This window comes from Typopeltis vanoorti, chromosome 1 (genome assembly GCF_054136105.1).
Source record: "Typopeltis vanoorti isolate ZY-2024b chromosome 1, IOZ_Tvanoo_1.0, whole genome shotgun sequence".
In the NCBI taxonomy this organism is placed as follows: Eukaryota; Metazoa; Arthropoda; class Arachnida; order Uropygi; family Thelyphonidae; genus Typopeltis; species Typopeltis vanoorti.
In genome coordinates, this window is record NC_143549.1 from 177,203,758 (window position 1) to 177,219,216 (window position 15,459).

Here is a 15,459-nt window from a genome sequence, read left to right on the forward strand (position 1 = left end):
ACTCAGATAGGATGATGTTATTAAAACTGAAAGGTCAACCACTAGATGTTAATCTTATATAGGTCTATGCCCCTACTGCTGACAAGAGTGATGCCGAGATTGAAGAATTTTATGATCAATTAAAAGAACTAATGAAAAACATAAAAAAGCATGATGTTAACATCGTCATGGGTGATTTCAATGCAGAAGTTGGGAAAGGTAGAAGTGGAGATGTAGTTGGCGAACATGGACTGGGAACAAGAAATGAGAAAGGAGTATTATTCAATTCTGCCAAGAGGAGGAGCTAATCATTACAAACACATGGTTTAAGCTACCATCTCGAAGGCTGTATACTTGGCAATCACCACAGGATAATAATGGGAATATAGTCAGAAACCAAATCGATTACTTGCTAATTAATCAACAATTTTAAAGTTCTATACAGAGTACAAAAACCTATCCTAGTGTAGATATTGCTTCTGATCATAATCTACTGGTGGCAGAGTTAAAACATAGACTGAGAGCTATACTTAATAAACATAAACAAAAAAGGTTTGATTTAGGAAAATTAAAAATTCCAGAGATAAGAAACAAATTGAGTCAAGATCTGAATCAAGAGCTAGCATCGAGAATGATGACATCATGAGGGTTTGACGAATCATGGGACAAATTAAAATCTGTCTTCATAGAGAAATGTACCAATACCCTGTGTCCTGATAAAGCAATAAAAAAAAAAATTGGATAACTGATGAAATTCTTTCTCTCATGGATCAATGCAGATCATGTAAAAATCATAGTCCAACAAAATATAAAGATGTTCAGAAAATTATTAAATGCAAGATCAAAGAAGCAAAAGAAATCTGGATGAATGAAAAATGTAAAGAAATAGAAATTCTACAGGAAACACATGACAATTTTAATCTACACAAAAAGCTGAAAGAGACCTCAGGTATATTTAAGAAAAAACAACTATGTATCCTTTGAAACAAAAAGGGAGAAACAATATCCGAAAAGGATGACAAAATACAAGAATGGGTGAAATGTATATAGAACTCTTTACTGATAACAGACAGCACCCAGATAATACTTATGAACAGATGGAAGGTCCGTGCATTCTAAGATCAGAGGTAGAATGTGCACTGAACTCAGCTAAAAAATGGTAATGCCTTAGGCCCGGATAGAATACTAGCAGAAATAGTAAAGTTATTAGAAGGTGACAACATTAATATATTAGTAAAGCTATTTAATAAGATCTACGATACAGGCATAATCCCTCAAGACTGGTTGCAGTCGACCTTCATCATGCTACCTAAAAAAGCAAGTGTGAAAACTTGTAATGACTATAGAATGATCAGTCTAATGAGTCATGTTCTCAAAATGTTTCTGAAAATAATTCAAAAAAGAATATGCAGAAAATGTGAAGACGCCATCAGTGATACCCAGTTCGGCTTTAGAAACGGTTTTGGAACAAGAGAGGCTCTTTTCTGTTCTCAAATCTTATTCCAAAAATGTATTGACCAAAACAAGGAAGTATTCATTTGCTTCATCGACTTCAAGAAAGCATTTGACAAAGTCCAACATGCTAAAATGATTGCTCTATTAAAAAGAATTGGATTAGATGGTAAAGACATCAGGATCATTGAAAACTTATATTGGAACCAAAAGGCATCTGCTCAAGTTGACGACATTATTACAGACTCCATTAACATCAAACGAGGAGTAAGGCAAGGATGCATGCTGTCACCTTGTCTTTTTTAACATATACTCAGAAGCCATATTTCAAAAAATCTTGAAAGGAAGGGATTAATGTAAATGATGAAATCATCAGTAACATCTAATATGCTGATGACACAGCTCTCCTGGCTGACAATATTCAGGATTTTCAAAATCTTCTGGAAAATGAAGAGAGTGAAAAAATGGGATTAAAAATAAATATCACCAAAACTAAATTCATGGTCATAAGCAAGAAACCAATTCTTAATTCAGCACTTTCTTTAAATGGGAAACAAATAGAAAGAGTGGCAAAGTTTAAATATCTCGGATGCTGGTTAAATGAAGATTGCAATCCAGAAATGGAAATAAAAGTTAGAATTGAAATGGCAAGAAAAAATTTTATCTTGATGAAATCAACACTGTGTAACCGGAGTTTAAATTTAGAGCTTAGAGTACGCATGGTTAAATGCTATGTACTGCTGTACGGTGCAGAAACTTTGACCTTGAAGACAACATCAATAAACAGACTTGAAGCCTTTGAGATGTGGTTATACAGACGAATGTTAAAAATCCCATGGACAGCAAAAACATCCAATCAGTAAGTACTGGAACGAATGGAGAAATTATGTGAACTTTTAGATACCATTAAAAGAAGGAAAACTGCATCTTGATTATAAAAGGGAAGATAAATGGAAGAAGAGGGCAAGGAAGACGAAGAAAATCTTGGCTGGCAGACATCGGATAGTGGACTGGCATGAGCTCTGAGAGACGGCTGAAGATCAGTAGCTGAAGTAGAATGAAGCATTCAGTAGCTGAAGATCGCCCAAAATTTGTCAAGGTTGTCGCCAACCTCTGATAGGAGATGGCACTCAAAGAAGAAGCATGACTAATTAGCTTTAATTGATGCCTTAGCCGAATACTGTCTTTCTTTTACATACAGTAAACTATAACAAACTCTTCCTTTGTTTCAGTAAGAGTTTAAAATAATAAATATGTATTATATATAATCATATGTGTGTTTTACCTGACAATGACAACTGTCACTATTTGAAAGACATATATAAAAGAAAGCCATTAAACTAGTAAGAGAAAATGTTGCTCAAATTGTGTAAACTCACAAACTTGCATTTCTTGCCAAAAGATATTGTGCTCTTGCATATATATATATGTATGGAGGTTCATTTACTTGGTTGTTAAACATATTTTTAAAAGAATTGAATGACTTAAACCGAGAGAAAAGGAAAAAGGTTTAATAGTATCACACGACTAGTTTCGGCTTTTTACAGCCTTCTTCAGGTGTTTTTATACAAAAAGAAAAAAAACACTAAACATTGAAGATAAAAACTGTGAACAGCACAGGAAAGTCACTATACATATGTAACGTGAAAACGTTGTAGTTAACATATTCAAAGCTGTTCCTTCGTTGGCCACATTGTTGGGTGAGTGCGTGCGTATAGCATCTTGTGAGTGCCAGTAATTGATCACAGCAGAATGACAGTCTGGGAGGTTGTAGCTTAAATTATTATTTAAATGTACAGGGTTGAGGATGATTTCTCTAGATTCTACAATTTTTCTCTCCAATTCATCATGGCAACGGAAAATGTTGTTAGATCTATCCCAAAGGATTGTATGACTGTGGTTTTCATCATCAGAATTGGCCGAAAAAAGGATATGGCTGGATAAAGCACTGGTGCGTGTTCTCTTGTAAGCGATGTCCCTCCTGTGCTCCTCCATATGCAATTCAATAGACTTGTCCGTCTGGCCAAAGTAAGGAATGTCCACACCATATCTTGTACACACTGGGATATTGTAGATTGTGATGGCTAGGCTTTGGTGGCTTACTAGAGAGCAGAGTAAATAAAGTTCTAATGTTATATTTTTTGAGAACCTTGACTAATTTTTGAGAGACTGAGCTGATGTATGGTATAGATATATTGCCTTTATCATTATTCATTTCTTCAGTATGGCGACTAGGAGGATTAAAAAGGTATTTTTTAGTAATTTTTTGAGAATAACCATTCAGTCTGAAAGTAGATCTAAGAAAATTGATTTCTTTACGAAGTTCATCTCGTCAAGAAGAGAGCAAGCTCTATGTCCCAGAGTAGAAATAATTCCAAGTTTCTGAGGAGGGAAATGATGGGCCTGACTATGGAGATATCTACTGGTGTGTGTAGGTTTTCTCTACATCGAAATTTTAAGTTTTTCAGAAGAACGGGTCAGTTTTGTGTCTAGGAAAGGCAGGGAGCCATTAGTTTCAAACTCAGCCATGAATTGGATATTCGAGTGTTGACTATTGAGATGTAGAGGAAATCCAGGAGCGAATCACATCCATGGCTCCAAATGAGGAAAATGTCGTCCACATATCGTTTCCAAATTCTAGGTGCTAAGGAATAGGAAGAGATAGCTTTAACTTCAAAATCTTCCAGATAAATGTTGTCAAGTACAGGAGATAAAGAATTACCCATTGCTAGACCATGATTTTGCTTGTAGATGGTGTCCTGAAATTTAAAGTATCCAGACTTGATGCAATGAGTAAGTAAGGCTAACATTTTTTGGATAATGGTCGAAATCAAATCAAAAAGGTCGCTTGGTGTCGCACGGATTAGATCGTCGGCTTGTCGAGAGCTCCTGAAAAGATCAGTATTATTTTGTGTTAACATTAGATATTTTACCAGAATTTTAAGTAGTATTGTTTGCTTTTTGTTTCTTGGTGTGTCTGTGCAATTTTTGCGTGTTTTCTGTTATTTTAATTATTATTTTTAAGAAAAGATAGCGTACACATGGCACCGATAAAGAAAAAAATGGCTGCCAGGTCGCCATGCTTGCTTAAGAGTTTTGATGTAAAAGAATTTATGCAATGTGCTGTCTGTGAGATGTATGCCTTGCGAAGAGCGGTAGGAGTCTGGTTAGAAAGTGATAGTGGAGTTAATATGTGTAGAAAGTGTAAAGAGAATGAGGACTTCAAGCGTGTTTCGTGTATCGAGACTGATATCGTTAACGGTAGTCAGAATGTAGAAAATGGCGGTGTACTAGAGAATTGCGTGGTAGTGCCAGATATGTGTGAGAGCGTCGCTGAAAGTGTAAATGAAGGTAGAAACACCGAAGGAATGGATGATTTGATTGATAATGAAAATGGTGAGATAAATGCGAGTAGCAAAATTGCACGTTTAAATGGCGCGATACACAGAGCCAAACGACAACTGGAGTGTATGCAAAAATGTGTGTTGAACGTACCGACAAATAACCGGCGGAAGTCTGTGACGGCAAATAATAGAATGTACGTAAACGTCAATAAAATGAAGGAGAGAGTGCTGTATGGGGATTCGCTATTAAGAGGCATAATAATTGAGAGTTTAACGAAGTCGTACCAGCCGGGTGCGAACATAAAGGACGTCAGCGAATCTATTCGACTGCAAAAACAGAGGGTGAAAGAGATGATAATAGTGGCAGGAACGAATGATTTGAAAGAGGAAAAAATGGAAATGATAGAGGATGTGAGGGAGTTGTTTGAGGTAGCAAAAGAGAAGAGTGAGAGAGTTAGGATGGTGAGTATCTTACCGCGGTATGACAGCGAAGTGTTTAGAAGGAGGGCCATAATTGCCAATGACTTTATGCGTGGGTTATGCATGGAGAGTGGTGTGGAATTTGTGGATGTGTGGAATGAGTTCGATGGGCGAAAGGACTTATATAAGATGGATGGGTTACATTTGAATGGAGTTGGTGTACGGAGACTTGAAAGAGTGTTGATGAAGGATGTGGAAGTGGATGTACAGACTCAGGGAAACTAGATTTATTAAGAGGGGGGGTAGATATGCAGACTTTAGGGGGGGGGCAGTTAAGTGTAAGAATGAGTATATTATGCCCGGGCGAGTACGACGGACAACAAATCAGAATGGGATAATTAGTATAAGGAATCAAAGTAGGGATGGGACAAATGGGCTTCTGCGATTCATGTACACTAATGCCAGGAGTAATAGGAACAAGAAGTAAGAGTTTTTGGCCATGGTTGGCACTTCCAGGCCACAGGTTGTCGGTATTAGTGAAACATGGCTGACAGAAGATGATAAAGCTAGTGGGATTGAATGCGATGGGTATAGCATGTTCAGGAGTGACAGGGTGAATAAAAAGGGGGGAGGAGTGTTATTGATGGTAGCTGATGAGCTTCAGCCAAGGAGTATAGAAGTTGAACTGCAGGATGGGGAAAAAAGCACATTTGAGGCTGTTTGGTGTGAGATACAATCTAGCAGAACAAAATATACAATTGGGTGCTGCTATAGACCGGGTGATGGAGTGGATGGTGGGAATAGTATGCATAAGCAAATAGAAGAAATGAATAGAAGGAGGGTAATTATTATGGGTGATTTCAATTATGGTAACATTGACTGGAAAGAGGAGAGGGCACATGGGAGGAAGGAATTGGATTTTATGCAGTTATTAAGAGACAACTATCTACGGCAACATGTATTAGAAAATACCAGGGGGCAGAGAGTGCTGGACCTAGTAATTGCAACTGAGAATGTAGCTGTAACGAACATGACCATGTTGCCACCAATTGGTGAGAGTGACCATAAGGTCATGACTTGGGAGGTGGCTAAAGGAGTCGAATTTACAATTAAGACAGGGTATATGTGGAATTACCGGGCTGGTAAGTATGACAAGCTTAGGTGTGTGCTTGGCTCAATGCCATGGCATGTAAAACTGCAAGGGCTGGATGTTGATGGTGCATGGGAGGTGGTTAAGAAGCGTTTGCAGGAGGCAATGGTTGACTGTATACCAAGAGTCCGAATAATAAATCAGGTAGGGGTTAAATGGATGAATAACACTATTAAGCTTGAGCTGCAAAAAAAGAAACAATTGTGGAGGGAATTTAAGGAGAAGGGTGACCATCAGGTGCATGAACAGTATAAAGCTCAGGCCAGGATGGTAACAAGGGTGGTAAGAAAAGCAAAAGCAGATTACGAAAGGAAATTGGCCATGCAGGCTAAAGAGAATCCCAAACAGTTTTTTCAATATGTTGCAAGTAAAAGGAAAAATGCTCATGGTAGAATGATCTTAAAAAATGCTGAGGGTAGGGAGGTAACTGAATCAGTCGATGTTGTGGAATTACTGAGCGAGCACTTTGCAAGAGTATATCATCCAGGTGGTGGCTTTGCGGAAATGGAGGAACCAACAGCTTATACTGGAATTGTGATGAATGAGGTAGAGGTAACTAGTCTATTACAGAACCTCAATGTCAATACATCTGTGGGATTGGAGGGTATACCAGCTCGTGTCGTACGTGAAGCGGCCAAAGAATTGTCAGTGTCCTTGACCATTATGTTTAATTTGAGCCTCAGGACTGGGTGGAAAGAGGGGAAAATAGTTCCACTGCACAAAGGTGGTTCCAAGGCTGCTGTTGAAAATTACCGGCCAATCAGCATAACAGGAATCATTATCAAGGTCTTAGAGAAAATAGTCAAGAGGAAAATACAAGATTGGATAGAAGAAAATGGGATACTGTATCGGGGACAGCATGGTTTTGTGAAGGGTAGGTCATGCCTCAGTAACTTGCTCACGTTTTATAACACAGTGATGGCTGAACTGGATAGGGGTAATGGGTTTACAGTAATACTACTGGACCTTGCCAAGGATTTTGATAGGATACCACACAGAACCCTAATCGGTAAACTGGAGCAGATGGGGATGATATAGGGTTGGTGAGATGGATAGGAGGGTGGTTGACGGAGAGATATCAGAGAGTGGTTTACTCAGGAGTAGAGTCCACAAGACGGCCTGTGACTAGTGGTGTACCACAAGGATCTGTTCTTGGACCACTGCTGTTTAATTTGTTCATAAATAATATAGGAAAGGATCTGAGAAGAACAGTTCATTTGTTTGCGGATGATGCGAAGTTGGGTAGGGCAATAGTGAATGCAGATGACGTCAAAATTTTGCAGGATGATTTGGATAGATTGGAGGTCTGGGCTAGGGAGAATGGATGTCAATTTAATGTGGCAAAATGTAAGGTTATGCATTTTGGGGTGAAAAGATGGGAGGCAGTTTACTGCATTGGTGGAACCGTGCTCCAGGAAATTGATGAGGCACGAGATTTAGGAGTGTTGGTGGATAAGGAATTGAAATTTAGGGGACACATTGCCAAAGTGGCCATATCAGCTCATCAAATCACTTGGTTGCTGAAGAATACGTTGACAAGCAGGTTATTGTTCCTCTGTATCGAGCCTTGATAAGACCTCATCTCGACTACTGTGCTCAGATTTGGTCACCTAGGTTTCTTCTTGATGGGGAGGAGGTGGAGAGGATCCAGAGGCGAGTGACCAAGATGATAGCAGGTCTGTGGAATGAACCGTATGAGAACAGGTTGAGGATTTGTGGGTTGCAAAAATTGGTTGATAGGCGGAGGAGGGGAGATATGATTGAGACATTCAAATTACTGAAGGGTTTCTATAAAATTAATTCAGAAGATATTTTTGAGAACAGGGCTGGTTGTGGGAGGACTAGGGGACATCCATGGAAACTGGGCAAAAGTGTGGTTAGTAAAGGTGTTAGAGCTGGGTTCTTTACTTTTAGAGTAGTGAATGAGTGGAATGTGCTCCCTGAGTCTGTGGTGGATGCTGTGACAGTGAATGAGTTTATGGCGAGGTATGATAGATACTGTATGAATGTCGAATAGTTGTGATGAAAATGATTTGGGGCCTTCCTCGATGAGTCTAATGACTCCCTGGAGTTGCCCGTAATAATAATAATAACTTATCTTTGAGTAGTGTCAGGACTTTGTCTGTAGGAACATTTGTGAACAAGGATACTATGTCAAAGCTAGCCATGATTTCATTTTCTTGAACAGTAATATCCTTAATGTACGATACAAAATCCACAGAGTTATTAATAAAAGACGAAGACTTGCCGGAAAAACATTTGAGGTATTTTGTGAGATGTTTTGAAAGGTTGTATGTAGGTGAATCAGTGCCTTCAACGATGGGACGAAGTGGGGTATTTTCCTTGTGGATCTTGGGAACTCTCTCCATCCGCTTATGCCACACATAAGCGGATGGAGAGAGCAAAGAGAAAGGTGAATGTTTCTAGACAGTTCAGGAGTTGTTTTTAATAAATTGTTGGTACGATTTTGAAGTTCACAAGTGGGATCTCTCTCTCAAGAATTGAGTAAGTGTCACTCTGTAGTAATTCAAGCATCTTATTTGTATAATCTTCAAAGTTAAGGACAACTGTGGCATTGCCTTTATATTATATTATATATAATATAATATTATTATTATTATTGTTCCAGGCAACTCCAAGGAGTCGACAGACTCATCGAGGGAGGCCCTAACATCATGTCAAGAACAACTATTCGACATTCATACAGTATCTATCATACCTTGCCTTGAACTCATTCACGGTCGTAGCACCCACAACGGACTCTGGAAGCTTATTCCACTCATTCACTACTTTCCAAGTAAAAAACCTAGCTCTAACACCCTTGTCAACCACGCTCTTGCCCAGCTTCCATTCATGGCCCCTAGTCCTCCCACCACCAGTCATATTTTCAAAAATATCTTCTGGATCAATCTTATAGAAACCCTTCAGTAATTTGAATGTCTCAATCATATCACCCCTCCTTCGCCTATCGACCAATTTCTGCAACCCACAAATCTTCAACCTATTCTCATAAGGTTCATTCCACAGACCTGCTATCATCTTGGTCACTCGTCTCTGGACCCTCTCCACTTCCTCCCCATCTCGAAGAAATCCTGGTGCCCATAACTGGGCACAGTAGTCCAGATGGGGTCTTATCAAGGCTCGATACAGAGGAACAACAACTTGTTTGTCTCTGCATGTTAAAGTATTTTTCAGAAGCCAAGTGATTTGGTGAGCTGTTTTAGTCACTTTTGCAATGTGCCCCCTAAACTTCAATTCCCTATCCACCAACACTCCCAAATCCCTGGCCTCATCAATCTCCTGGAGTACGGTTCCACCAATGAGATATACTGCTGCTATTCTTTTCACCCCAAAGTGCATAACCTTACACTTTGGCACATTAAATTGACATCCATTTTTCCTAGCCCAGTCCTCCAAACTATCCAAATCATCCTTTAAAATTTTGACATCCTGTGCACCCATAATTGCTCTACCTAACTTTGCATCATCAGCAAACAAGTGAACACTTCCTCTCAAATCCTTTCCTATATCATTGATGAACAAATTGAAAAGCAGTGGTCCAAGAACAGAGCCCTGTGGCACTCCACTCCTGAATAAACCACTCTCTGGTATCTCTCCTTCAACCACCCTCCTATCCATCTCACCAACCCTATATCTATCCCCATCTGCTCCAGTTTACCGATTAGGGTTCTGTGTGGTATCCTATCAAAATCCTTGGCAAGGTCCAGTAGTATTACTGTAAACCCATTACCCCTATCCAGTTCAGCCATCACTGTGTTATAAAACGTGAGCAAGTTACTGAGGCATGATCTACTCTTCACAAAAACCATGTTGTCCCCCATACAATATCCCATTTTCATCTATCCAATCCTGTATTCTTTTCTTGACTAATTTCTCTAAGACCTTGAAAATGATTCCTGATATGCTAATCGGTCAGTAATTTACAACAGCAGTCTTGGAACCACCTTTATGCAGTGGAACTATTTTCCCCCTCTTTCCACCCCCTCAGGACTAACCCAGACCTGAGATTCAAATTAAACAAAATGGTCAAGGGTACTGACAATTCTTTAGCTGCTTCTCGTACAACACGAGCTGGTATACCATCCAATCCCACAGATGTATTGACATTGAGGTTATGCAATAGACTACTCACCTCCACTTCATTCACCACAATTCCCGTATAATCTACTGGTACATTCGTTTCTGCAATGTCACCACCTGGATGATATATTCTTGCAAAGTGCTCACTCAGTAACTCAACTATATCAACTGATTCAGTTATCTCCCTACCATCAGCATTCTTTAAAATCATTCTGCCATGTACATTTTTCCTTTTACTTGCTACATATCTAAAAAACTGTTTAGGATTCTCTTTAGCCTGCATGGCTAATGTTCTTTCGTAATCCTTTTTTGCTTTTCTTACCACACTTGTTACCCTTCTGGCCTGCACTTTATACCGTTCATGTGCCTGCCGGTCACCTTTCTCCTTAAATTCTCTCCATAGTTGTTTCTTTTTTTGTAGCTCAAGCTTAATGGTGTTATTCATCCATTTAACCCCTAGTTGATTTATTATTCGGACTCTAGGTATACAGTCAGCCATTGCTTAATGCAAACGCTTCTTAACTACCTCCCATGCACTATCGACTTTTAGTCCTTGCAGTTGTACATGCCAATGCACTGAACCAATCAAACTCCTAAGCTTGTCATACTTTCCAGCCCGATAATTCCACATGTACCCTGTCTTAATTGAAAATTCTACACCTTTAGCCACCTCCCAAGTCAAGACCCTATGATCACTCTCACCAATTGGTAGCAATGTGGTCATATTTGTTACAGCCAAATTCTCAGATGTAATTACTAGGTCAAGCACTCTCTGACCCCTAGTATTTTCCATTACATGCTATCACAGATAGTTATCCCTTAATAACCACACAAAATCCAATTCCTTCCTCCCGTGTGTCCTCTCCTCACTCCAATCAATGCGACCATAGTTGAAATCTCCCATAATAATCACCCTCCTTCCACCCATTTCTTCTATTTGCTTGTGCATACTGTCACCACCATCTTTTCCATCACCTGGTCTATAGCGGCACCCAATTGTATATTTAGTTCTGCAAGCCACAAGCTCACACCAAATGGCCTCAAATGTGCTCTTTTCTCTATCCTGCAATTCAACTTCTCTTCTCCTTAGCTGCAGCTCATCAGCTATCATCAACAATAATCCTCCCCCATTTTATTCTCCCTGTCATTCCTGAACACACTATACCCATCACATTCAATCCCACTACCTATATCATCGACAGTCAGTCATGTTTCACTAATACCAATAACCTGTGGTCTGGAAGTGCCAACCATGGCCAAAAACTCTTCTTCTTGTTCCTAATACTCCTAGCATTAGTGTACATGAATTTAAGACCCCCATTAGCCCCAACCCTACCTTGATGCCCTATATTAACTATCCCACTCTGATTTGTTGTCCTTATTTGCTCTGGCATATTATATTCATTCTTACATTCAACTGCCTCCCTAAGGACTGTATATCTACTCCCCCCCCTTAATAAATCTAGTTTCCCTGAATTTGCACATCCACCACATTCAGCAACACTTTCTCAAGTCTTCTTACACCGTAACCATTCAAATGCAAGCCATCCATCTTATATAGATCCTTTCGCCCATCGAACTCACTCCACACGTCCACAAATTCCACACCACTCGTCATACATAACCCACGCATAAAGTCATTTGCAATTATGGCCCTCCTTTTAAACATTTCACTGTCATACCATGGCAAAAGACTAATCATTCTAACTCTCTCACTCTTTTCTTTTGCTACCTCAAACAATTCATTCAGGTCTTCTATCATTTCCATTTTGTCTCCTTTCAAATCATTCGTACCTGCCACAACAATCATTTCTTTTACCCTTTCCTTTTGCTCTCTAATAGACTCAGTTACATCCTTTATGGTCGCACCAGGTTGGTACAATTTTGAGGATTGGTACAATGAAGGATACAATGAAGTAGGTACAATGAAGGATACAATGAAGGAGTAGGTACAGAGTTGGTACAATGAAGGATAGAGTGCTGTATTCCATACAGCACTCTATCCTTCATTTTGTTCATGTTAACACTCATACGTCTATTTTTCCTGTGATACTTTTTATTATTGGTTGGTTCATTCAGTTGACTTTTGCTCATATGCTCTAGCTGCTGTTTTGCCCTTTGTATCACACCATTCAACAATGCGATCTCACTCATTGCGTCTATCTCATCTTTTTTATTCTCAGTAAAACCATTAATACTATCATTCACACTCTCACAATTCTCTGGTACAACCTCGCCGTTTCTTGTCATATCCCTATTTTCTTCATTCTGAAGTATGACAAAAATATCACACTCTCAATCCGAAATACTCTTCAATTTCTCATTCTCCCTACATTTTCTACACACATTCACTCCTTTATTATCATCTAACCACACTCTGACCGCACTCCGCAAAGTGTACATTTCGCAGCTAGTACACTGAATCATCTCTTTTATTTTATACTACCATTCTTTGATAAAGATGGCAAACCATCATTACTGGCCGCCATTTTCCTTCGTACTGGAGCCTTACTTACTTGCAACGTATTTTATCAAATTATAAATTATAACACACCAAAAACAAACAAAAAGATGCACTAAGAGACGCAAGGCAAACAAAACTATGCAATATTAAATAAATTTATCAACGATAACTGAAAATAATAGTTATCTTATCCGGAGCTTTCACGAACACTACACACTACGAATCCCTCTAGCGGCAACCTAGGGAATGTGTGTGTCTGTATAATATAATATACAGACACACACACACATGCCCACACCCTGGTGGTAAACTTACACAGCCAGTTGGAAAGCTTTTTAATATCATACCTCTGAATTCTTTTAAGCAGATTTTAGAATCTACTTAAAAGAATTTTAAAATCAAATAGAAATACACTTTTATTAATACAGACCAGTATTTTACAAATAAACATTTATTAAAACCTACCAGTTTCGCCAGCAAACTGTCTGGCGTTTTCAGACAAGTTGAAAAAGCCAGACAGTTTGCTGGCGAAACTGGTAGGTTTTAATAAATGTTTATTTGTAAAATACTGGTCTGTATTAATAAGTGTATTTCTATATAAAAACGACCAAAAAAATGTATACCTTGAATTTTAAAATCAATTATCCAAAACTGATTGATTATTGGTGGATAGATATTCTGTTAACAGACTTTTTTTTTTCCAAACTGTTAGATGGCTTTTTTCTTTTTTTTTGGCATAAATATGTAAACCATGCTACAAAAGAAAGGGAATATACTGAAGTGTGTTTTATGAAACTACTTGGATAAAAAGAGCAAGATAACGTTTTCTGAAGATAATTATACTTTGCTGCCTAAGAGGCATTTCAAGGATTCTCAACCAATAAGTGCAGCAGACATTTCTTTCAGCAGCACAGTTTATTACCAGAAATTATAGTGTTGAAACATCTGTGAGAGGCTTTAGGAAGACAACAACATCTGGAGAAATGTAAAATGGCTTCTGCACTATGGTAGCATCTCTCTAGTCTTGTTTTGCTTTTCCAGCAATTATTCACCATGCACAGTATTCAAGGTGTTTCATATCTACCATGTTCAAATATTCTCTAACTTTTCTTCCTATTACAAAAGTTGAAAATGATTCTCAATGGAATGAGATTTAAAGCCTTTTAAATTTAGTTAAAGAAATTGTGATGCAAGAACTGAATATTATTCCAAAAGAAGAAAAGTGTGAAAACTTTTTTTTTTTTTTTGGATTATGCCTTATATGTATTATTTCTACTTTCTTTCAGCTGTTATGTCAGAAAATGCTCTTTTCAGTTTGATCAGTTGTTTTATTGATAACTCTACCAAACAAAATCCATAGATGGCTAGCCCTAAAAAATATATATAAGTGAAAGGATTAAATTATACTAGTGGTACAGATGTCCTTCCCTGTATTAATTGTTGTAGTAGCCTTGACATGTTTACACTTATTAAATACATGAATGTGCCCACTGAAATTGAAATAACATAGATACAAAAGCATAAATTTATTTCATGTATTTCATAAATACATACAGCCATTTAGGGTTGGGTAAAAAGCACTTTTGTTTTCTGATATAAGTAATAAGGAATATTCTTTAGATTAATGCAAAAATATTTTGATTTTTTTTTAGGTGGATTAAATGAATCGACATCTGCAATATTGAGAAGTGTAAAAAAGAAATCTAAAAAAATAGAACCAGCTTCCCCTGAAGATCAGCTACAGCACCAGATTATGGTCACTTTAACTTTTAAAAGATATATATATGACAAAAACAAGAGAATGATTCAGAGCTGATAAAATAGTATTTGATATTATAATTGATAACTGCAGATTGCACTGTATATATTGGCTATTATTATAAAATAAAGTCTTGAAATAACTTCCTATACAGAATTCACACTTAATGAATATGCCCAAATTGAATTTACTATCCATACTTAAACTCTGAAAAATAAAGAATTATATTTGAATTATTATATAATTAATTTTGGAATTTTAAACTGCAGATTATGACAACTTTAAGAGAGAAACCTTCATTATTATTTTCTGGTACATATCCTCAAGTACTTTTAAGATAATAATTGCCATTTTTTTATGAGTAGCTTTATTCCAGTTGGTCTATTACTTGTTGGATATTCACTATTGATAGCTCTTATGCTTATCTTCTAAGCCTCTCTAAATTTTTTTTAATATCAATTCCCCACATAAAAGGTTCCAGAACATATAGTATTACTACTATGAATAGGCAAGGATTTAGAGAAGCATAACCTGTTCTTTTTTTTTTTTTTGAAAGGAGGTGGATATAAATACAGTACCCCTACTCTAGAGATCGAGTATGACATTTCTTCAATTAACACAAGGGATAATACTATTTATTTAAGGCCATATATTTCAGCCTGAATATTACAGACCATCAGTGACGACAATAGTTAATTATAAAGTAGAACATGAACAATGGATTGATCTGAAAAAAGTAAGAGCCCCATGTGATACATAAAACAATGCAATGGTATAACTGAGGAAATAT

The 15,459-nt window shown here is 37.7% G+C and overlaps 1 protein-coding gene across 3 annotated transcripts in view; it reads left to right on the forward strand.

Annotated features, from left to right (window-relative positions):
* The window catches only part of eEFSec (eukaryotic translation elongation factor, selenocysteine-specific), a 101,472-nt gene extending 86,661 nt beyond the window's left edge, over window positions 1–14,811 (forward strand). For all 3 annotated transcript variants that reach the window (XM_090400152.1, XM_090400136.1, XM_090400144.1), the window contains one exon: window positions 14,563–14,811. In XM_090400152.1, coding sequence (XP_090256278.1) covers window positions 14,563–14,726 — 164 coding nt within the window. In that variant the 3' untranslated portion in view covers window positions 14,727–14,811. The remainder of the gene's footprint in view (window positions 1–14,562) is intronic.
* The last annotated feature ends 648 nt before the right edge of the window (window positions 14,812–15,459 follow it).